General features: G+C 41.1%; 2 protein-coding genes across 2 annotated transcripts; one reads left to right on the forward strand and one right to left on the reverse strand.

The window, feature by feature from the left end:
* The first annotated feature begins 73 nt into the window (after nucleotides 1–73).
* Nucleotides 74–7,366, forward strand: efhb (EF-hand domain family, member B). Its single transcript, XM_086113492.1, has 13 exons — nucleotides 74–379; nucleotides 531–590; nucleotides 1,580–1,723; nucleotides 1,934–2,108; nucleotides 2,202–2,312; nucleotides 2,405–2,525; nucleotides 3,073–3,153; nucleotides 3,234–3,301; nucleotides 3,386–3,546; nucleotides 4,562–4,769; nucleotides 4,844–5,059; nucleotides 6,113–6,294; nucleotides 6,830–7,366. The coding sequence occupies exons 1-13, from the start codon at nucleotides 344–346 to the stop codon at nucleotides 6,974–6,976; spliced, it is 1,710 nt and encodes a 569-aa protein (XP_085969618.1). The 5' UTR covers nucleotides 74–343; the 3' UTR covers nucleotides 6,977–7,366.
* Nucleotides 7,367–8,313: 947 nt separating this feature from the next.
* On the reverse strand, nucleotides 8,314–9,200 carry LOC147203926 (uncharacterized). Its single transcript, XM_086113441.1, has 2 exons — nucleotides 8,819–9,200; nucleotides 8,314–8,573 (listed from the first exon to the last, which is right to left on the reverse strand). Exons 1-2 carry the CDS (start codon nucleotides 9,098–9,100, stop codon nucleotides 8,496–8,498), a joined length of 360 nt encoding a protein of 119 aa, XP_085969567.1. The 5' UTR covers nucleotides 9,101–9,200; the 3' UTR covers nucleotides 8,314–8,495.
* Between the last annotated feature and the right edge of the window lie 12,966 nt (nucleotides 9,201–22,166).

The following is a 22,166-nucleotide window of genomic DNA, read 5'->3' on the forward strand; positions in this document are numbered from 1 at the left end:
CTGAAATCCTCGCTTGATAAAACACCAACAAGGCTGAGAAATGAACACAAAATGGCGATGTCTACATTCAATATAAATCTAACTCGTTCGTCTACACGTCATTCATTTTTTTTTGTTCGAATCTTTTTTTTTTCAGTTTCGGTTTATTTAATTTCGTGTTTACTCGGACGCACTCTTATTTCGTGTTCGAATGAAATATTTTCAATATAACAGCTTGTCCTTTTGAAATGTTGCTAAGCAACAACAAACGGTTGGTATGCTTGTTCTCCTGTGTCGTCCTCGGGGAAATATTTATTTTTAGTTGAATATTATTGTAAATATTAAAAGTCAATTGGAGCGCAGTATGACAGACGCAATGAGGATAGCAGACCTGCCGAGGGTAAGTAAACCTTTACGTGTTTGTTGTCTGAGTTTAGTCACAGAACGCCACCGCCGTTAGCCAAATTTCTGACTGATACTGTGAGCTGATCTGTATCTTCAATATACATTTCATTTTTATCTCCCCCCCCAACCCCCAACACACACGCCAGGCTGGAAAACAAGTTCCAATTGGCGACAGAGCAGCTACTTGTCTTCAAGAAATAAAAAGGGTAAGTTCTAATGAGCGTTTTGAGGGACCCTAAAAGGCTTAATTAAAATTAGGACATTAGTTTTAACATACAGGCTTTCAAAAGACACTGAAAATATTTGAAACTAAATACAAGTTAGATGACCACGATTAAACGCATTGATTCACTTTAAATCCAAATAAGATGGACCTTTGTGTCATTGAACGTCCAAAAGATGTCGTTTTCTTGAAATGTTGATCCATGTCGCAATTTTGCATAGTAAGGCACTAACTAGGAGTAAGTGCTCAAAGCCGGCCCGCTAATTTTTCATCTCTGAGGTCGTCTCATCGCCTAAATACAAGCGTGTGTAATTATTCACACAAGTCTCCTGCCTGGTTTTGTTGAAAGCAACTATTGGTGTTGGGAGGTGTCATTTTCCCACATTCCACCAGGTCGCTGTTATGGATAACTGACACTGACATACAGTACATGGAATAAATGGTTGGACAAAGTTTTCCAGGCAACTATTTTGCTTTCAGGGGGAGTATGAAAGTCGTAACAGAGCTGGGACAGCACAAGTTGTAACGATCGTAAGCCTTTGCTGCTTTGTGCCTCCCACCTTTTATCCATTGTTACACTATAAATGACATTGAAGCAGACAGGGAAGTGAAGTTAATCACCTGACGCTTACTTCCCCCACCCTGTGTCATGTTGAAAGCAGTTTTGGTGTCAAATAATTATTTGATGTCACAATAGATGTTGCCGAATACATCTATCATTTAATTGTGGATGGCAGGATGCAGTGTCACAAGGCACACAGTCATGGCGTTATTCTGCCTTTGCTGGCAGAGATTGTGCGGTCTGGTTCTAACCGCACAAGATTGAATCTCAATGTGAAAGAATCTGAAGACTGGTGCTTTTCTGACTATCTGTGCAGGCTCACTATGGTCATATTGCAACGTATCCTTGGTTTCACAAAGCCATGATAAATATGTCAAAACTGTGTTATTTCTACTTGTTCTTTTTTTCAGGTCGCAACTCCGCCTGTGGTTCGAAAGTACCGCAACAGCAACAGACCAGGACTCGGCATGGTCCGAGTGCACCATGGCAAGGCCAACGACCCAAAAGTGGCCGCCACCCTCGTTCACGGTCTCTGCACCAAGTCTTCGCAAACGGTCAGCTGGCATTTGAAAGTCCATCCATCAATTTTCTATCGCACTCAAAAGGGGTCACGGGTGAACTGGAATCTATTCCGTCTGATTTTTGGAGAGAGGCGGGATACACTACCTTGAGGTCAAAATGTATTCTAGCTTAATTTTATGAATAATGCCTTAAATAATGTTATTGCAAAAAAAAAAATTATGCTGTTATTTTATATGTGACAGGCTGCGGTTATGCTCAACCCGCAACCTGTCAGCAAGTTCCAACAGAAGCTGCAGGAATTCAGTGAAGCTGTGATTGCCTCACAGAAGGCGGCATTACAGGGCCGCTCGCCAAACCCTGCCGGACTTCCCACCTGGTACAATGAGCAAACCACGTTTGGAATTAAAACACTTCGGGGTACGTCACTCCAAATAATCTTTTTAGGTTTCAAGTGTGGTTGGTTTCTCATTTTTTCTTATTGTTCTTTTCTTTTTATTTTTTTTTGTGCAGATGTTGATGCCGCCAATTTGATTTATCCTCCTAAAACTTTGGAAGAGCTGGAAAAGGAGGAACAGGAGGCGCACAAGGTTTACGTTTGCAGTCACAACGGATACTTTGTTGGTGAGAACTCTGAAAAACGAAAAGTTAAACAAGTCAAGCTGTATGATCAAAGCAGAAGAACACCATTTTATTCAATCTTAATTGTGTTCCAGGTGAGCAAAAAGACAGGAAGTACAACTATGACAAAGGCATTTGCTTTGGGATCCGGACGCCCTTTTGCAAAGACGGACGCCAAGTCAGTAGAAGTTTGCATTGGTTGGGAGAATCCACCAGGTGACACCAACAGCAACATTTTGATTTATGTATTTTTATTTTTTTTTTACTGATCCTGGTTCTATCATTAGCGGTCCTATAATGATGCAAGACCATGTGACTGTGGTGGTTGCTGAGCAGCATTTGCCAGGAAACACTGGCCACTGCTATTTCACCTTTAATCAATTACATATTTTATTCATAACTTCACATGATCTATTGTTTGATTTTTACTGATTTTGATTTTTTTTTAAAAAATAGGAAGTGTTTATTTGATCTTTTTCAGTGGGCATTTTTACTTATCTGTATGTATTTTAATAAGCATCCATCCATAATCTGACTCGTTTATCATGACAAGGGTTGCAGTATGATTTCATATTCATAGAATATTAATATATTTGGATAAATTGCCATTAAAACATATATTTGACCAAATTTTCATGAAATGTCATTTATTATTTGGGATGAAGGAAAAGTGTCACATGACAGTATACAAAAATATGCGGGTCTCATATTCAAGGATGTTGAATTTTTGACTCATAAATTGTTAATAATTTATTTTCTGAAGGTTGTACAATCCAAACCCCGAGTGGAAGAGATCTCCAAACAGCAGGGAGAAGTTGGAACGACAAATTGGAAACGTGAACAAGTACGTTTTTAAAAAATATATATTTCACACCCACTATGTCGAAACTTCAACTTTTAAAACTTGCCGTGTGATTCTCCCAGGAGAGGAAACAACGTTGAGGTGCCCCTAGACCGCACCTTTGGAATTATCATACCACAAGATGAATACAGTGAGTTTTTTTTTTTTTTTTTTTTAATGAGAGTGGATGGCGTGAGCAAAGGTGAGGCGATGACGTTTTCGCATGTTTGGGCAGGTGTGGGGGAACTGATCCATTCGGCGGAGCAGCCAGCGGATAAGCGAGAGCGAGCCGGCGAGCGCCAGCGTTGCCTGGCCATGGCCGTTCGGAACCGCCTCAAAGTGATCAATTTGCAGAACTTCCCGTCATTGCTGCAGGCCTTCAGGCACTATGACCAGGTACACTTGGACTCACAAATCCGGGATTGGGATGATTCGGTCTATGGCCCACTTCAGGCATGAAACAAAGACATTTATTAGGGCACCACACACATTTGAGAAATGACCAAAGCAAATACATTGAGTGTATCTGGAAAGTATTCACAGCGTTTTACTTTTTCCGCGTTTTGGTGAGTTATAACTTTATTAGAATGTGGATTTGTCCTTGACATTTTTTAGATTTTTTTTTGTGTGCAATTTTATAGAAAAAAAATACATGTAATTACGTATCGGCCGTGAAATAACAACTCAGATGTAAACAAAATACTGATGCTGCTCGACTAACTTGGGGCCTACTTGTTCCTTTAACCAATCAAATTTTGAATTCGCCTAACAGTACCATCTCTCTGACCCACCAGCATTTTTCCATCCTCTGGTTGGTGAATCAGAGCAAAACTTGTTGCGGCCAGGTCTGATGAGCAAAAGACTTCTGTGATCCGCACGCATTTAATATTCCAAGATTTTCAAACATGCTCTGTTCTTTTCCGATTTGATAAATACTGATTGTGAACCCTTGATAGATGATTGAGATTTTTTGTATTTGTGGTTTCTGTAATTTTGATGTGATAGCGGCACAGTAGATTACTTCGCTAAATCCCCACTGAAGGGCCAGCTACCAAATACGCAGGCTGCTAATGATTGGTGGGAAAATAAGATAAGAAAAACCTTTATTAGTCTCGCAATGGAGAAATTCCCGATTCACAGCAGCAAAGTTATGAAAGGAAGAAGTAGAACAACAAAATATAGGAGCTGCTGGAAAGGCGGCCACTCACGCGGTGGCTACGGCAACATAATTTTGGACAAATTACTTGTCAGTGAGCACCGATTTAGAATTCCATACAGTATGTATAAAATGAAATAGGAACAATCTCTGCAATCCAGGAAGTAGTCTGATAAGCGGACGGTCCGGGAGATGGATTGATTGAGAACGGCGACAGGCCAAAGCTCTGACTACAAAGGCGATTTTTGTCCCTAGAAAGGCAAAGGGCGCATCGACAAGGAGGACCTGCAGGAAGTGTGCCGTCACTTTCAGGTGGTTGCCAGCGAGGCCGTCCTGGACGACGTGGTGAACGACTGCGACCTCGACCGAGACGGATTCATCAACTTCCTGGAGTTTGCCAACTTTCTGAACTTGAAGGACAAGATGCCGCTGGACAGACGGGAGCAGCATTTGGTCATGAACAGTGAGTACCATGTGTGCAGAATTTGTCGATAAAAGACAAACAATTTTTATTTATATTTTGGTGTATATTTTCAGGCCAGTTCCAGACCGGCTTAGACTGTGACCACAAATTGCGATTGTCTGAACTTCCTGGTTGTGGCGCTTTGTTGACAACCAATGACCTGGAGCCTTTCAAGACCGGCAACTCAAAGAGGATCGTGAGGACCCTCAGACGACCCGAGCAACTCTCAGACCGCTTCATCACCACTGCCTCCTTCATTGGGGCCGCTGCGGAGGAGCCGCAACCATCTCGTAAGTTACCCAGTCAAGTCACTATTATGGATACAACCCCTGGGAAAAATTGTAGAATCACCACTCTCAAAGGCTGTTCATTCAGTTGTTTGATTTTGTTTAAAAAAAAAAAAAGCAGATCACAGACATGACACAAACTAAAGGCATTTCAAATGACAATTCTTTTGGCCCTAAGAAACGGTAAAAGAAATAAAAGGGGGAGGGGGGTGGTAGTCGGTAATAGTAATATAATTAATGATAATCTTTCGACCAAGCTCTCATGTTGGAGCCTTGATTCGTGTGGGTCCACGGCTCTCCGAGGTGTGCCGACTCCTTTTTAATTGCAGACGAATGAGCTGATCTAAACTTATGCAGGTGCTAATTTTGGGAATTAAAATTTACAGGGTGAATCCATAATTTTTTCGCCTTGGTTGGTGTAAAATAAGTAACTGTGAGTGAATACCACATTTGAGCTTGATTTCTTTGAGTGTTTCTTAAAGTCAAAAAGTTGCCATTTGAAATGACTTTACTTTTGTTTATATACACTCTAAAAACAATCGGGTCAAAAATAACTAATTTTGAGTTAAATTTGACCAAACTACTGTGTTTAAAAACCCACACTTGGGTTAATTTGAGTCCAAAAATTGGGTTATTCAGTTTTGACCCAATTTTTAGGGTTACATGAATATAACAAATTGGGTCACAACAATGCAAAAATTTGGTTTATTCCATTTTGACCCAAACTTGAGGTTTAAATGAATACATGAAATTGGGTCAAAATAATGCAATTTCTATTTTTTTTTTTTTTTACCCAACTCTGATTTAACGAGAAAATTGAGCCAAGTGGCAGTCAATTCCAGTTAAAAAATATATATTTGTATTCTTATCTTAATTATAATTCCCCTAATTGTTTGATGAAAATAGACCAATATTAAAAATGTCTTCATATCTATTAAGCCCTGACAAATTCATTAAATAGCCATTTTCAAATAAGCAAATATCATCCAATTGTTTTGGATGATGGCGAGGGAAGACTGAATTGCGACATATTCTACCCGTGTTCGCTTTCCTTAGACGCTCGCACCTTCGGTGTACCGTCAGTGCGCACGGACCTCGTGCCGCCGCGCAACCGGAGGTTCAACAACAACATCAACTATGGTGACATGGTCTCAGTGGTGGACCTGCTGCTGCCATCAGTGTACGCACGCCAAGGAGTCTACCAGGACCACTTCTTCTGCCCACGCTCCAAGTCAGAAGTATGTATTTTCGCTATGTCGGACTATTGCAAAAAAAAATAAAAATGGCGCTCAAAATTATTTCATAGCTCGAAGAGCAGCACGGATATGCAGAGCAAGAATGCGGCACCTAAGAATTTCATGTTGTCGTCCATTTCTGGATTTGTGCTTTCGGTGCCGCCCTCGTCATTTCTGTCCAATGGGAATATCGATCTTCACACACGTCGAGGTGCTTACGGAATATAGTTCACTTGCGAAAACAAAAAGAAAATGAAATCTGTTTTTGGTCCGGACTAAAGTAATAATATTAATCATAATAATAATAATAATTCATTTTATTTAAAAACGCCTTTCATGCCACCCAAGGACACTGTACAGACAATGAGGAAATACAATGTAAAAATAGATAAGAAAAATATTATATAAAAACAGGACATAAAATCACAAAACTTGGGACATGGAAGAATTAAGTGTTGTTTCCATTGTTTGGCTTCCCAAGACAAATAACTTTTTCTTTTTTTTTTTGCGTTACAAGTATTTTGATTCCCATTGACAGATTGCTGAGATTTTCAGCAACGTGGGTGCAAACCTTCCCGAAGAGACGTTCGAGGAGGCCTGGAATCTGGCCTCTACGAAGCATCCCGGCGGCGAAGTCTGCGTGGAATCCTTCCGAACGGTACTCAAGGAAATCAATGCTTTTTAGTAAGGACCAAAAAATTTGTTTTAGCGGCTATTTTTTAGTTTTCTACCAAATGTGGGCATTTAATGTCACTATGAAATGATTCAAAATGTCAACTATCAAGACGAAAACGATCTTTTATTTAGCCGAGGAACAAAAACGTGTGGTGGGATGCTGTGGACTTATAATTGAGTCATGTAAATGATTTGCTGTGTTTTTTTTTTTTTTTATCATCTGTTCTGTGTGAATGTTATATTTGAGGTCTAATTGCATCAAAGGGACAAAACAATTCATTTATGGCTTCACGGAGCTATTTTGCCATCACTTTGGCTAAGCGGATTAATGAAGCGTCTTGTTGGCACGCCGCCTCGACTCGTTGACGCTGTGAAATAGTTTTAAATAAATCAAAATATGAATTCATCACACGTGTCGCGTGCGTTTCTTTGTGTCTGCCGCCATTTAAAAGGGAGTGACGCGATGGCGTGACGAATTGTTTAAACGCCGTGTCCGCTGTCGCGTTGACATCGCGTCACTACGCCTAATCTCATTAGCGCGTCACAAGGAAATAAATCATCTTGTGTGAACTAAACACTACGAATGACGCATTAGTGTTCTGCTACATTCAAATGTCTTTTTGTGTTCCTCACACAGCAATCGTGTCAAAATCGCATTTCTGCATGTTGACGTCTTCCACCTTTGATGATATTGAAGCGGTGCAAGTTTTGCAAGTTGCACCGGGATCATCAATAAGCGGGAAATATAAACAGAGTGCTGACACATTGTTGGAGAAGTTCAAAACCAGAATTCTCTTATTCCGTCTCACCTCATCATTGATTTGCGACTTACTCGGAATTGATACGCAGAATTGTCTGACAAGTTCTGCCCCCCCCCCAAATCATCCCAGGTGGTCAAATAATTAAAATTTGCCTCACTAATTATATCAATATAAATATCAGGCGAGTTTTGCCAATATCAATACTGCTACTTTAAATAATTAAGGTTGATTGATCATGAAATTGCTCATTTGAATGTATTTTCATGACCTACAAGTGTTTTGACTTTCTTACTTGTGAGGCAAAACTACTAGTTGGCATGTTGATACTACTAGTAGAGTCTAGGTTTAATTGTGGACTCGTAGACCAAAAGTGGCACTCGTAGCAGAAATAGATATTCCTAGTGGGAGACGTTTTTTCTTCGAGTGCACTGAATTGTCTTATCAGAGAGGACAAAGGGTGCACCATATATGCGCCTCAAAAACGGCTTTCCAAATAACTTCCTGGTTCACAGGCCTGTGCCATTTTTGATTCTGGGCAAGAGAGGAGTGATTGGATCCGAACTCAAACTGATACAAAACCGCGGAAAAATGACCCAGTCCATGTATTGAATTTGTGATTTTTCATTGAGCAAAACTTTATGGAGATGCAATTTAAAAAAAAATGGTGAATGGAGTTTTAAATATATCGTCTAAATAATTGCAATGACCTCATGAGAAGGCACCGCGGGCACATGAAAGACCACACCATTTTTTCCCCCCTGATGATATTTAGTCAGTTGGTTTCCGGTTCCTGTGCCAAACGGTGGTCACCATCCAGTTCTGAGACGCTCCCTTTGTCAATGGAATCTGACAAACAAATTGTACAAAATACAAGTTAATCATGTAGTCGGTCACAAGAAATTACATTTGATTTCAATCCTGACGAGTCTTCGTGGGATGGCGGGACCAGCCATTTTATTCAAATCAGGGTTCAAAACTTGGTTAGGGTTTCATATTATTGTTTCAAGTCACTGAACGGTACGATTGAGTTAAACCTCTCGGTGCCATCGGTGACTTTAAATTGCACAACATATGTGTTATATGTCACCTGCTTCACTCAAACTCATTCGAGTTGAAGCCCAGGTCGAAGTTTGTTCAGCGAGGAGCGGGACCACTTTACACAGGATCCATGTGATTGGATCCCGGATGTCCACCACCGAGATGTCGGGCCGCCGGCCACAGCTGCCCTCCTTCGACACCGTCAACTCCCGGCTGCGAGCAGAATGTGCTGCGGTTGAATCCCCCGCGAGGGACGATGGGGACTTCCTCCGGCCGCACTTCGCGGGTGAGCTCACCGCGAGTCCCCGGCACACAGAGAGACGGCTGATCGCCATGGCGGCTCGAGTGAGATGTCGTTACACCGGGAGACCGCGGACCACACGAAGGGTAGGAGGATTGAATCCAACGGCTTTTCTTTGACCACCTTTCGCAAGTCATCCCATTTTTCTACCCCACAAAACGTTTGTGTTCGTGCATGCGCCTGTTGCGTTCAAGTACTGTTGGACATCGCATAACTGCATTCAAAAGCTTCGTTTCTTAACATTTGTCAGCGTCAAACTATGAGGTCACTAAAGCCACTGAATGCCACCATTTAAAGTGCAAATAATACTTTATTACTCTTATCATTATTATGGCAGTTTATTACACACACATGGTGCATATTTCAACAATGGTAAAAATGATCCCATCACTGTTGTGAGGAGTCATAAAAAGGTAATTATACCAAAATATTGAAATTGAAGGTCATTTCAATACATTTATTGCCCATTTATTTAATCAAGTCATATTTAATTGTTTATTTTAATGAATTTTATAATTAACTTTCTTAATTTTTAATCAATTTTCTGCCCGTTTTATTCAATGAAATTCACATTTTAATGATTTCACGGACTGATTTGATTATGGCCCCAAAAGAAAAGCAACCGCGATGCTCAATTATGGATGTTTTGTTGGTTTTTAAGGGCAATATGAAATAATCACAAATATCTGACTTTTTAGCGAGATGTTCAAAGGTTTAACACACACGGGAAATGGTACACGATGCCACAACCTGAAAATAAATCAAAGAAAACCAAGTTTTTAAAAGTTTGACAGTGAAGGATTAAGCTCACAGGAAATGACTTACAAATCCGACCTAAAAAAACAGCTCATATTCGGATGGAAGTGACATATTTAGGTAGCTTGAATGCATTTTTAATAAAGTATTCTTATCTTAAATATTTTTTCTTATCTCTGCAGTAATGTAGATGGACACGTGAGTGCCTTTACCTTACAAGTCCAGCAGAGGGAGCTATGGATCTATTTTTAAGTCTCCTTAAACGATCGAAAAATGACGCACCAATTTGCAAGTTTGTTTTTTGTCAGTTTTTTTCGAAGGGCATAAGGGTTAATATTGCATATATTTCCATATTTTGACAGCTGAATGTGTCTGTGGAGTAAAATGAAATGGTAAAATATTTAATGTAGTTTTGATGATATGAACTGTTGACATTAAGCTTCCATACACACGTGAAATACTTTTTGCAATAGACAATGACAATAACATGACTAAATGTGGAGTATTTTATAGGCTCCATAGTGTACAATATCATTAGTCCATGTTATGTTGGTTATTTGTGGTTTTATATCTTATGTCATTGAGCAAATAAAGAAAATGTTCATCCGTGGTATTGACACTAATTTCTAGATTTACATTTTTTTTAAATGCAATTATTTCATATCATTCATTTTGTAATTTATTCCCCTATTTTCAAATAATCAACTCAGGAGGAATTGAACAAGACCAATAAAAAACACTATGGTACGAATATTAATAATTCATAAAATATACATAAAATACCAACTTATTATTACTGTTGTACTCTTTAAAAATAAAGTTAAGTTGAATTTGTGAAACTATTCTGAATCTTTCAAACACGTACACAATTAAATGGCATCTACATGATGTTACGTGGCCAAACTGCCACTGAAAGGCACTGTTGTCTGCATATTGTGCGCGCTTGTGTGTGTGTGTGTGTGTGTGAGAGAGAGAGAGTGAGTGAGAGCGCGCGTGCGGGCATGCGTGTGACTCTAAATACATACCCTAATAAAATCCATATATTCGGTGCTATATTGTGAGCAGAGTGTGATAACAACCAGCTTGACAAAATAAGAAAGGGTGCCATTTGGAATTTACAAGTCTTGCAATTTGACACTTTCTGTGGCACCAAAAATGTTTTAATTGAGGCCAAATAGGAACTATAACGATGTGATAGCTTTTTACGTGTTAATGAAGACAGTTGAATGCCGTGAAATGGCGCAGCTATTTATCAAAATTGATCATTTGCACACACTGACCATTTTCTGAGGGAAATTACATTGTCCTGCATTGTTCATGATGTTGAATCAGAGCAAAAAACCCCAAAACAAAACAAAACCAAACAGTATGTAAGATGATAACAATCACTTTTGATTAACATTCAAGTAAGCTATTACTTCAAAACAATATTTTATGAGGTATTTATATAGTACACCCCTAAAATTTTTGCAACATTTTCTTGCACTCTGTGAGTGTATTTTTAGTAAGATGCCTCTTGACTAAAAAAGTATGGCATAGCTGTGTACTGTATTTGTGTAGTATTAAAAAAATATTTATTTTTAAATTAATCAAAATTATAATCATTTCAAATATGTTTCCTGAATTAATTGCATTCCCCCCCCAAAACTTCAACAAGACGTCACTCATCTTTGACGCTAATGAGAGAAATGAGTGTCATTTTTTTTAGATTTACTTATCTGTGCATAAATGAAAAAAAAATCTGCCCCAAATTTATTATTCATCAGCGATGTGATTAATATGCAAAATTATGCAAATGAAGATGCAATTAGGCTCCAATTCACCGGCGGAGTTTTTACATTGTAATTTAATACAAAGTAACAGAGCAATTGGTGTCACGTGTAATTATACTTAGCAGAGCGCATGCACACTCGCCGCTGAACGTTCCACAGAAAACTTCAGGGTACTTAAGAGCTGGTGCCATGGGAGCAGAACCTCACAATTGTCCCATCCATTTTTTGGAGGTGTGGGGGGTATGGGGGGGGGGCATAGATTTTTAATTGCCACATACCTCAGATCAATTTCTGAAATTCCATGTCTTGGTTCCGGCCAGGATTTTAGAGCGGACAATATTAGAGCAGATACTCATGGAACATGGATTATGGATTCCGTTTTAGGAGGGCCATAGATTTCAAACTTCGAACGAACGCATCCACACCAACTTTACAGAATTTGAGGCCTTGTTCCTTCCTGGGATGAAAATGAGAGGAATGTGAGAAGAGCCTCACAAATGAAAGTCAAAGGTTTCCATCTTGGGAGGGCCGTAGATTTTACATCATTTCACAATAATGCGCAGAAACGTTCGGGTACTTTTCAGAATTCCAGGTTTTGCTTGAGCTGATAATTCAAAACCTAAGAGATGGGAGAAGCATCGCACAAATAATTTTGCCATCGCTCTGGTTCTATTGGCTTCTGTTTTGTGAGCGCTCTAGACTTTAAATAATCACACACACACGCACACGCACACACACACGCACACGCGCACGCACACACACACACACACACACACACACACACACACACACTTTCTGATATGATCTGTAAACCCAGGACTTACTCCAGGTGTGAATTTGAACCAGAGTGACGAGAGAGGGACATTTTTTGACCATCTCGCTGGTTCAAACAGCATCTCTCTTGGGAGGGACATAGATTTTAAATAGTCTCTCTCTCTCTCTGTCATATATATATATATATATATATATATGTAAATGTGTGTGTGTGTGTGTGTGTGTGTATATATATATATATATATATACAGTATATATGTATATGTGTGTATATATATGTATATATAGATATATATATAAGAACACTGACATTATCTGGTGCTTTTCCAAAATTTTGTGCCTTGTTCTGACCTGGTATTAGAACACGCGAGTTGGGAGATGAATGTCATGGATGTCCCATTGCTCCGGTTTTTCTGCCAAGCCATATATTTTAGATTGTCACATGCGCACTGAAACATACCGTACTTTTTGGGAATTGTAGACCTCGTTCTAATTGGAATTTAGAATTAGGTTCTTCCTCAGTCTCTCTGAGTCTAATAGATTCCGTCTTGGTGGGGGGGCCATAAATGTTAAATTGTCACATGCACGTACACATGCACACGGGGAACAAAGACGTCCTCCTTCGTCCGTCCTCGCCGCCTCCACTCCTCTGGCTGCGCTCTGTCAAAGAACATAATCCCTCCACAAAATGGAAGCACAAAGGAAACTTGAGCTGAATCCTGTAAAGGCGCGGACACGCCGCACAATGCGTCCTCCCACCCGATTTTTTTTCTCTCCCATCGCCTCGCTCGCCTGATGGAAAAAATGCCCCGTGGCGCAGATCAAGCGTTTTCTCATCCTCCTCCTTCATCATCCCTACTTTTCACCCCCCCCCAACACCACATTACCTCCACAACCAGAGGCCAAGGTCCACTAGGACCTGACCAAGTTTCATTACTTGAAAGCGTCTTTGTTGTGCCACAAATTAGTTGAGTTAGTACATGAATTAGGGAGTCCGGGAGTTGATTTGTGAATTCATTCGTTGACCGTGTAAGGGTTAGTTATTAAGTTAGTTATGTGTGATGGGTAGTCAGCCGAGTGAGTTCGCGAGTCAGTGCAGATTTAGTCATGCAGTTAATTCCGTGATTTATGGAGTTAGTGATTTTGTTAGGTGAGTGAGCTCTGCAGTTAACGATTGAGTTGAGTGAGTTAGGAAGTTAGGTCGTCAGTTCGGGAGTTAATACGTTTTTGTTTTTTTAAGTGACAGTGCTGTAGCTAAGTGGATGAGAGAAGTGACTTCAGGTGGGGTTTCTTTGAGGGAAACATGGAGCTAATTCAGGGGTCGGCAACCCAAAATGTTGAAAGAGCCATATTGAATCAAAAAAAGCAATGTGTCTGGAGCCGCAACAAATTAAAAGCCTTAGAAAGAAGGTAACACACGCTGTATGTATCTAGATTAGCTTTTGCAGTGTGTTAACTTTCGTAGCTGACGTGTACCGTTTTAAAATGATCCTCTCGGTCCTTCAGATTGCCATTCTTTGCCAGTACCCTCGGTGTATTGGACATGAAACGCCGTTTCTTCATATACAGCCGCTTGCCTGGCACCCTGCCCTGCTAATAGAAACGTGTGTTGCAGGCTATGATGCAAATCTTCGTTGACAGAAATGTTGAAATGTAATATTTATTCGACACGTTTTTACAGCATTGGAAAATGTTAAGAATGTTTGTCCTCCTACAGAAACCATATTCAAACAAAAAAATATATTTCCCCATCTTTTCCAATTTTCAAACATTTTTAAAAAGCTCCAGGGAGCCACTAGGGCAGGGCTAAAGAGCCGTATGCAGCTCCGGAGCCGCGGGTTGCCAACCCCCAAGCTAATTGAATAACTTAGTTCTTGAATTAGCTAGCTAAAGATGCGATGTCGAGATTGTGATGGCTGAATAGGGAGTGAGTTGAGTGATAGAGGTGGTTAGCTGAGTGAGATATTTTCAGAGCAGTTTGGGACTTAGCTTTCCGTGTGAGTGAACAATTGAAAGATTTTTTGTATTGTGAGTGAATGAGTTAAGTGAGATAGGGAGGGAGTTGCTTGAGTCAATGAGTTCGTGGTTTAGTTAGGGGAGTGATTTTTGAGATGGGGGAGTTCGTTGATTGAATTAGGTGAGCGAGTTATGTTGGTCAGGGAATTCTTCAGTTTGTAAGCTAGAGAGTGTGTTAAGTGAGATTGGAAGTTGGTGATTTTTTGCTGCTGAGTGTGTTCAGGAACATAGTTACTGTGTGTGGAGAAAGACTTTTCCAAAGACATTCTTCTGGGCATCTAACATAATATTATTATTTAAAAGGGGTAAATATGCAACAAAACAGACAAACTCAAAGGAAGATAAGACGGATCTTGGGCGGAGAAACAAAAAAAAACCAATCTGAGTTTAAATTAGGGAAATTTTAATAGTTAAAAGGAGTCGATATGTTTTATGTCATCTTCATTGGAAGTGAGTGGAGGACATTTCTGGGGGTTGACCTATCTTCGTTGAATGCCGAGTTGGTTGTTTGAAAAACAGAAGAGACGTATCATTTAAATGTGAACGCTTGCCGTTTTATTTATGTGTGGCGGAAAGAAAAACAGTTGTTGAGGTTATTCCATGTAGGTCATTGTTGTCTGTTGTTGGCTTTCTTTTGCCTTAAAAGTAGCACCTGAGGGGCGTGTCCCACTCAGGCTCACCCCCTGCAGGCGGAAGTCAGAAGGGCGAGCGTCTGTGCGGTTTGCCATCCACTTCGCCGCCTCTGCCGATTAGATCGCGCCTTTGCTAAAGTAGGCCGCCCGCGCTCGCCGCCGCCACAGGAAGAGGAAGTGCCCCGCGGGGTGGGCGCACCTCCACCTGTGTCGCTGCACATCTGCAGAGTGGCGAGGCGCTCCTCCTGTCGCGCTTCCTGTCGCTGCTTCCATTCGCATGACATATGTCAAAACACGCACGTGAGATATCGACTCTTGACATGACACACAAACGTAGACACTAATAGTGCTCTTGGTGGGGAGAAAGGTGTGTGTGTGTGTGTGTGTGTGTGTGTGTGTGTGTGTGTGCGTGCGTGCGTGCGTTGTTGCGAAACTCATTCGGTTAATAGTTGAGTGAGTTAGTTACAGTGAGCAATACCAATGAGTAAGTTGAATTAGTTAATTAGTTAATCATGACATTAGTGAATTAGTTGAGTGGGTTAGTGTAGTGAATTAGTAATCGAGTTATCTGGGTGAGTTGCATCATGAGTGAGTTGAGTTAATATTAAGTGAGTGAGTCAACCAAGTGAGTTAGGCATGAAGGTGGTGACTTAATTGACTAAGTTAGGCCATGAAGTTAGTGTGTTGAGTAAGTTAGTGACATGAGAGAGGGACCACTCCCTACTGCGTCTGTGATCGGACGCCAGATGACGTCGTGCTTGTGCGTCTTGTTCAAGTTTGAGCGTACAAGTGTGGTAATTAACCTCCTTGGTGTGCCGACGCGACGATGAGAGTCAAACGCAAGGTGGCGATTGCTGTATTTTTCCACATTTCTTGCCCCCCCCCCCAACCCCCAAACATCACAGACATTGACTGTAAATTCTCTAAATGTCTGCTTTGCTTTCATGGATTACTGTCAGTATTGTGAGCGGCTGCCAGGCCCGCTCGCCTTTTTCCGGGCCCGTCTCCGCCACCTTGATATATTTGCCAAATGAATATCTGAAGCCGTAATTAAATTTATCCACCTCTGCACCTTCTGTACGGACGCCACCTTGCACACATCACACATCACACCTTTCACGCACACACTCGCTTCGGGACATTTTATTTTCAAAAAGAGATTTGAGCATCCCCAACATATTTAATAATAATCATCTGGCACTTTAGTTTTAAGCAGCGGATGAATCGAACATGTCCCAAGTATTTGTGACAAATATAGTCAATAGATCAAATAGCTTCCAATCTTACTATTTATTTCGTGATTCCTTTTTTCACTTGGGAATCCTGAAATGGAAAATATTCAAGGTGAAGTAACCAGCTAACCAGTCGACTACCGTGCCGCCCTAATTTCAACCAATGAGGAATTGAAAATAAACTAATTTAAAAACTTTTCCGCAGGCTTCAAAATCTAATTTGATTTAGATTTAACCCCCAAATTTTTAATGAGTTGAAAAGTAAACCTGATGAATCGGCCGTCATGCTATGTGAACCACTATGTGGCCTTGTCCAGTTGACCACCACCACCACCGGTGTGTCCGGACCCCTGGAACAGCCTGAAAGCAACCAATCGCATTAGCATTAGCGTTAGCATTATCATAAGCATTATCATAGCCTGGCATTCATCACTTTGTCCAATCTTTTGTTTCTGGCCCTTTTTTTTTCTCTCTGAAGGCGAGCGCGGGAATTATTAGCAGCTTAGCGTGGAGAGGCCCCCCTAAGAAGCTCCCGGGGTGTGTAAGCCCCTCTCCCGAGTCCCCGCCAACAACAGCGATGCCGTGTTGGTGTCAGCGGAGGGGGACGGGGGGGTTGGTACGACACCACCACACTGTCAAATCCGCCCCCCCCCCCACAAAAAAAAGGAACAAAAATAAAACCCCGGGAAATATTAAGTGAACAATAGGAACCATGACTCAGCACATTCCCTTTGTTCCCACTTTGTGCGTTTCTGCGCACAACAACAGTGCACACTTATGTGGGAAAGCTGCGGCGGAGTTTAGTTTTTTTTTTTTTTTCCACGGATTTGGGGGTACGGCGTGAAATCTGTGGCACTTCTCCTCAGTTTGCTGGCATACGTGGGACCAAGGCGCCGGGATTGAACGCGGCTTAATGTTGGCGCTGGCCGCGTGTGCGCGCGTGATAACGCGCTGGCTTTTCTTCGCAGGTTAGCTGCCAGGTTAGCTGCCAGGTTAGCCGCCTAGCGACGCCCGCCCTGTTCCCGCGCCGTATTTTGAGGGGGGGGGGCGGATGAAGAAGCTGAAGCCTGGTCGTCGAGGTGGTAGTGGGGGAGGGCTAATGCATGTTTTTGGAAGGGTTTTGGTAATTCCCTCCATGTTTGTGAATGCAGATAGTGTGTGACAATGCATGTAAAAACAAACCGCTAGCGCTTAGCCGCTAATGGCTGATTGGCTATTTTGAGGTTTTAAATGGAGGCAGAAAATACCTGTGCGCGCACACAGTATGTGCCAGGTTATTTTAACACACACGCTTACAACATTACTTTGGCTTGAAATTCTAACGTTGGATGTAAATTCACATTTGAAACCATAACTTCAGACCCTGTCTTGAAAGCATCATTTGAAAACCGTAAACCAGGCCTGAAACTATTATTTGAAAGACTGTTTTAGCCTTAAAACCCTAATTCAGGCTAGAAATCCTAATTGAAACCATAAACAGGCTTGAAACCTTAACATTGGATTGAAACCCTAATTTGAATCCCTTTCTTGTAACCCTAACCCTGACTTGAAACCCTAATTTGAAACCCTGAAACATATCTTGAAATTCTCATTTTGGCTTGACCCGAACCACTGAATTGAAACCCAAATACAGGATGAAAACCTAACCATATCTTGAAACCGTAACCAGAGTTAATATCAAACCATAAAATAAACCCCAAATCCTGGTTTGAAACCCTAATCCTGTTTCGAAACCCTAATTTGAAACCATAACCTACACTTGAAACCCTGACTTAAAACAGTAACCCAAACTCTAAATCCACATTTGAAACCTTAATTTCAAACCCCGAACCTGGTTTGAAATCCTAACTTGAAACACAAACCCAGTTTCAAACCCTAATTTAAAACCCTAATACAGGCTTGAAACCCTAACACCTTAACCTTAATTTAACATCATTGGCGAGATGTAACTTCCGATTGAATCCGAACCCTGTCTTGACAACCTAGTACTGTATTGGTTTCAAACCCTAATTTGAAACTTTAACGTTTGTTTGAAACCATCTGAGTTGTTTGTGTGTTGACGACGTGTGAGAAATGATAATGTTTGTTGTAAACTGACAACTAGCGCTTAGCCGCTAACAACAGATGGTGAGGAGACTCCTCTTTGCTATATTGGGGCTTTAAATGGCGGCAAACAAAAATATACCCGGACACACGCACACACACGCACACACACACACACACACACACACACACACACACACACACACCCTCTATGCGGCAGGTTATTTTTACAGCACTCAACATCTGTAGGTTCCACACTGCAGAGACACTTTTGACGCATGTTCATTAAGTACACGCTTCTTCTTACTCTTGGACGCCGGTGTGTCTATATGCACTCAAGCAAGAATTTTAATCCAAGTCCATGGTTGAAACCCTAATTTGACGTCTAACACTGTCTGGAAACATTAACCTACCTTCATTTGAAACCTCATTTCAGACCCCAAATCTGAATCATAGTTTAAAAACCTAATCCAGGTTTGAAATCCGAATTTGGAACCATACCCCTGGTCTTGAAACCTTAATGTGAAACCCTATTACAATCTGTGAAATCCTCATCCATGTTTGAAATCCCAGTTTGAAACCCTAGCCTTGATTCATAACCCAAACATAAAACCCAAATTCAGGTTTGATATTCTCATTTGAAAGCCGAAGCCTGGGTTTCAAACCCTAATAATATACCTGAGGATGATTTTTAAAACCTAATCTTAGTTTGAAACAGTTGTGTTTGAAAAAAGCAAATCCATAATTGAAATCCTAATTTGAAACCCTCACCATAGTTTGAAACACTGATCCAAGTTTTAAATCCGAATTTACTAATCCTAACCTAACCTGTCTTTTAAACCTAAACAAGAGCGCATATTTCAGTCTTGAAACTCTAACCCTTGTTGAAAATGCAAATTTAAACCCAAGACTGTCCTGAAATCCGAATTTAACACTCTCGCCTTCGTTTGAAACCTTAATTTAAAACCCAACCTTTCCTTGAAACCCTAATTTCAAAACCGAAACTTGGTTTGACACCATAATGTGAACCACTAACCTTTATTTCAAACTATTAGCCTCGTTTAAAACCTTTCAAAATCCTTGTGTGAAACCCTAACCTTGGCTTGAAACCCTAGTATAAAACCTGAATACAGGTTTAAAATCGTTTGCAACCTTACTCTTGTTTTGAAACTGATTTGCCACCAGAGTTGAATCTGTTGTCCCTGCATTTGTCCCCGCTTCCTGTAGATTTGCAGGACAGTATTTCCATATACTTCATATACGTGTGTGTGTGTGTGTGTGTGTGTGTGTGTGTGTGTGTGTGTGCTTCCTAATGTGTCATCTTCCGGCTTTGTCAACTGAGTTTCAATCACAGTGTGAAACTTTGCGTTTTAGCGGCAGCAAAAGGTTTATTATGATTACATTAGCATAAATGATTTCAAAACATCTGCTTGTCAATAATTATCCCGTGATCTCTGACCCACGCCGGCGGTGAACCCCAGGTGTAAGGCGACGGCGGAGTAATGAGTGCCTCCCCACTCCCTCGCACGCTTCAATTAGCGCCTTAATATTAGCCTCCAAAAATGAGGAATTGGGAGACTGGATGGAAAGAGGACAAAATGGCCGCTTTCCCAAAATTGGAAGCGCACGTTTGCTTCACACGTCTTCAGAACAGAACCAATTCAAGATTGGGGTTTCAAATTGGGATTTGGATCTTGAATTAGGGGATTCAAGCCTGATTTAGGGTTTCATACAAGTGTTAACCCAAGGTTACGATTTCAATTTAGGGTTTAAAAATGAATGAAGGTTTCCAACTTGGAGTGAAGTTTTATATGGACGTTAAGGTTTCAGATTAAGGTTTTATATTTGGATTTCAAACCTGAATTCGGGGGTTCAATCCAAGGTTCGAGTTTCAAAAAGGGGTTTGAAGCCAAAGTTACGTTTATTAGCTGAGCTGAATTCCTCTGTAGTCAAAGATTGAGTGTGCGCTACTTCATTAACTCTACCACGCAAACACGCAGCTTGGGAAAGTTCTTCAAAAAGCTTCTCTTTGCTTAGCTCCATTTATTTCCTCAGCTCCGTTTATTTTATCTTAGTCTGTTTGATCTTAATTTATTTTAGCTTAACTTAGCGCCAAGCGCCTGCATCTTGGGATGTGCGCTAATAGGAGATTGATGGCATGTAATTAGCGCGATCGGCGTGGGCGCCGCGCTGCCGTGTCGCAACTGTCACCGGCAAACCAGGTGGAACGCCGCGGGGAAACGTCGCCTAAGCACTCGCCGATGAATCACTGACAACCGCGTTTGGATGGAAGCGCAACCCGGTGCCGTGCTGACGGGATTTGAACGGCCAGTCGTTTTGATTTTGCGCAGGCGAAGCAGCGGGAACGCCGCAAACGCGCTGAACTCCCCAAAAGTTTAAACTTTTTCTTTTTTCTTTTTCTTTTTTTTTGCGCCTCTGTAATGCCGTCGTGTTAATCAATCAGGGGAAGACCGGGTCAGAGACAACGGCCCGTCTATGTCCCAGGTGCAAGTAATACAGTATGTACTACGTGACCCAGTCAAGTGGAACTTCTGCAGTCCGTAATGGCGTTAAGAAGGTCAGATGGAGGTTCAGCAAGTTTGCTTTATGACAGGCAACACGCGAAGAATCAGGCAACGCTAACTTTGAAAATGTTATTTTTCGACTGCAACAAGTTCAAATCCTGATCTGATTTGACAACTTCCAGGAAATCCAAAGGGTTCGTAGGGTTTCAAACCGGGGTTAGCGTTTCAAGTGTGTGTTCCATCCAAGGTGGCAGTTTTAAATTCCAATTTCAAGTCAAGGTCAAAGATTCAAACGGGGTTTGTTGTTTTTGGAATAGAGTTTATGTTTGCATTGAGCATTAGAGTTTCAAGTGAATGTTTAAAACTAGGGATAGGGTTTCAAACTAGGTTTTGAAACTTGGGTGAGTGTTTCAAACAAGAGTTATTGTTTCAAATTTAGATTTCAAGCAACAGGTAGGGTTCCAAATGAGGATCGGGCTTTCATGGTTTGAAACAAGGGAAAGTGTTTCAAATGAGGAGTAGGGTTTCAAGTTCAGGGTTAAAACTTTGAGACAATAAGTTGGGTTTGAAATTTGGGTTCGGGTTTTAAAGTGGAGTTTGAAGACAAGGTTTGGGTTATAAAAATGGTTCAGAGTTTCGAGTTAAGATTTAAAACTTGTCTTAGGGTTTCAAATTAGGGATTGAAGCTTGAGTGAGTGTTTCCAACATTCCAACGTTATTGTTTAAATTTCAAGAACGAGTTAAGGTTTCAAATGAAGGATGGGGTTTCAAGTTAAAGTTTGATAGTTAGGGTTCCAATCTTGGGTAACGGTTCTGGAGGGGCTTTCAAATAATAGTCAAGGATTCAAATTAGGGTTTGATGTTTAAGCAAGTTTTTCAAACAAGGGTTACTGTTTCAAGTTAGGGTTTCTAGCATTAGGGTTGCAACCAAGAATTGGGGTTTCAAATTTAGGTTTTCAATTTTTGTTCATTAGGGTTTTAAGACAGAATTACAGTTTCAAGTTAAGGTCCGAAAGGTCAGGTTTCAGACTCTGGGCTTGTAATTAGGGTTTAAAACAAGAAGATGGGGCTTTAAATTGGACTTGCAAACAAGTCTTAACGTTTCAAGGTAGGGTTCCAAGCAATGATCTGGCGATGAAGGTTTCAAGACGGATTCTTGAGTTTCAAAACGGTCTATCCTAACTATGAGGACACCCACTCCCCACGCGTCACCCGTTCCCCGGTGACGTCTGTAATTGTCCCCTCGTCCGATGGCTTCATTAAGCTCAGCACTTCTTGGCCTAGGGGGCGGCGGCCAACAATGCAAATGATCTCCTTGTCGTGACAGTTGGGTGCCCACCTCCCGCCCTC

This window comes from Hippocampus guttulatus, chromosome 6, assembly GCF_054856545.1.
Source record: "Hippocampus guttulatus isolate MCC_2025c chromosome 6, RoL_Hgut_1.0, whole genome shotgun sequence".
In the NCBI taxonomy this organism is placed as follows: domain Eukaryota; kingdom Metazoa; phylum Chordata; class Actinopteri; order Syngnathiformes; family Syngnathidae; genus Hippocampus; species Hippocampus guttulatus.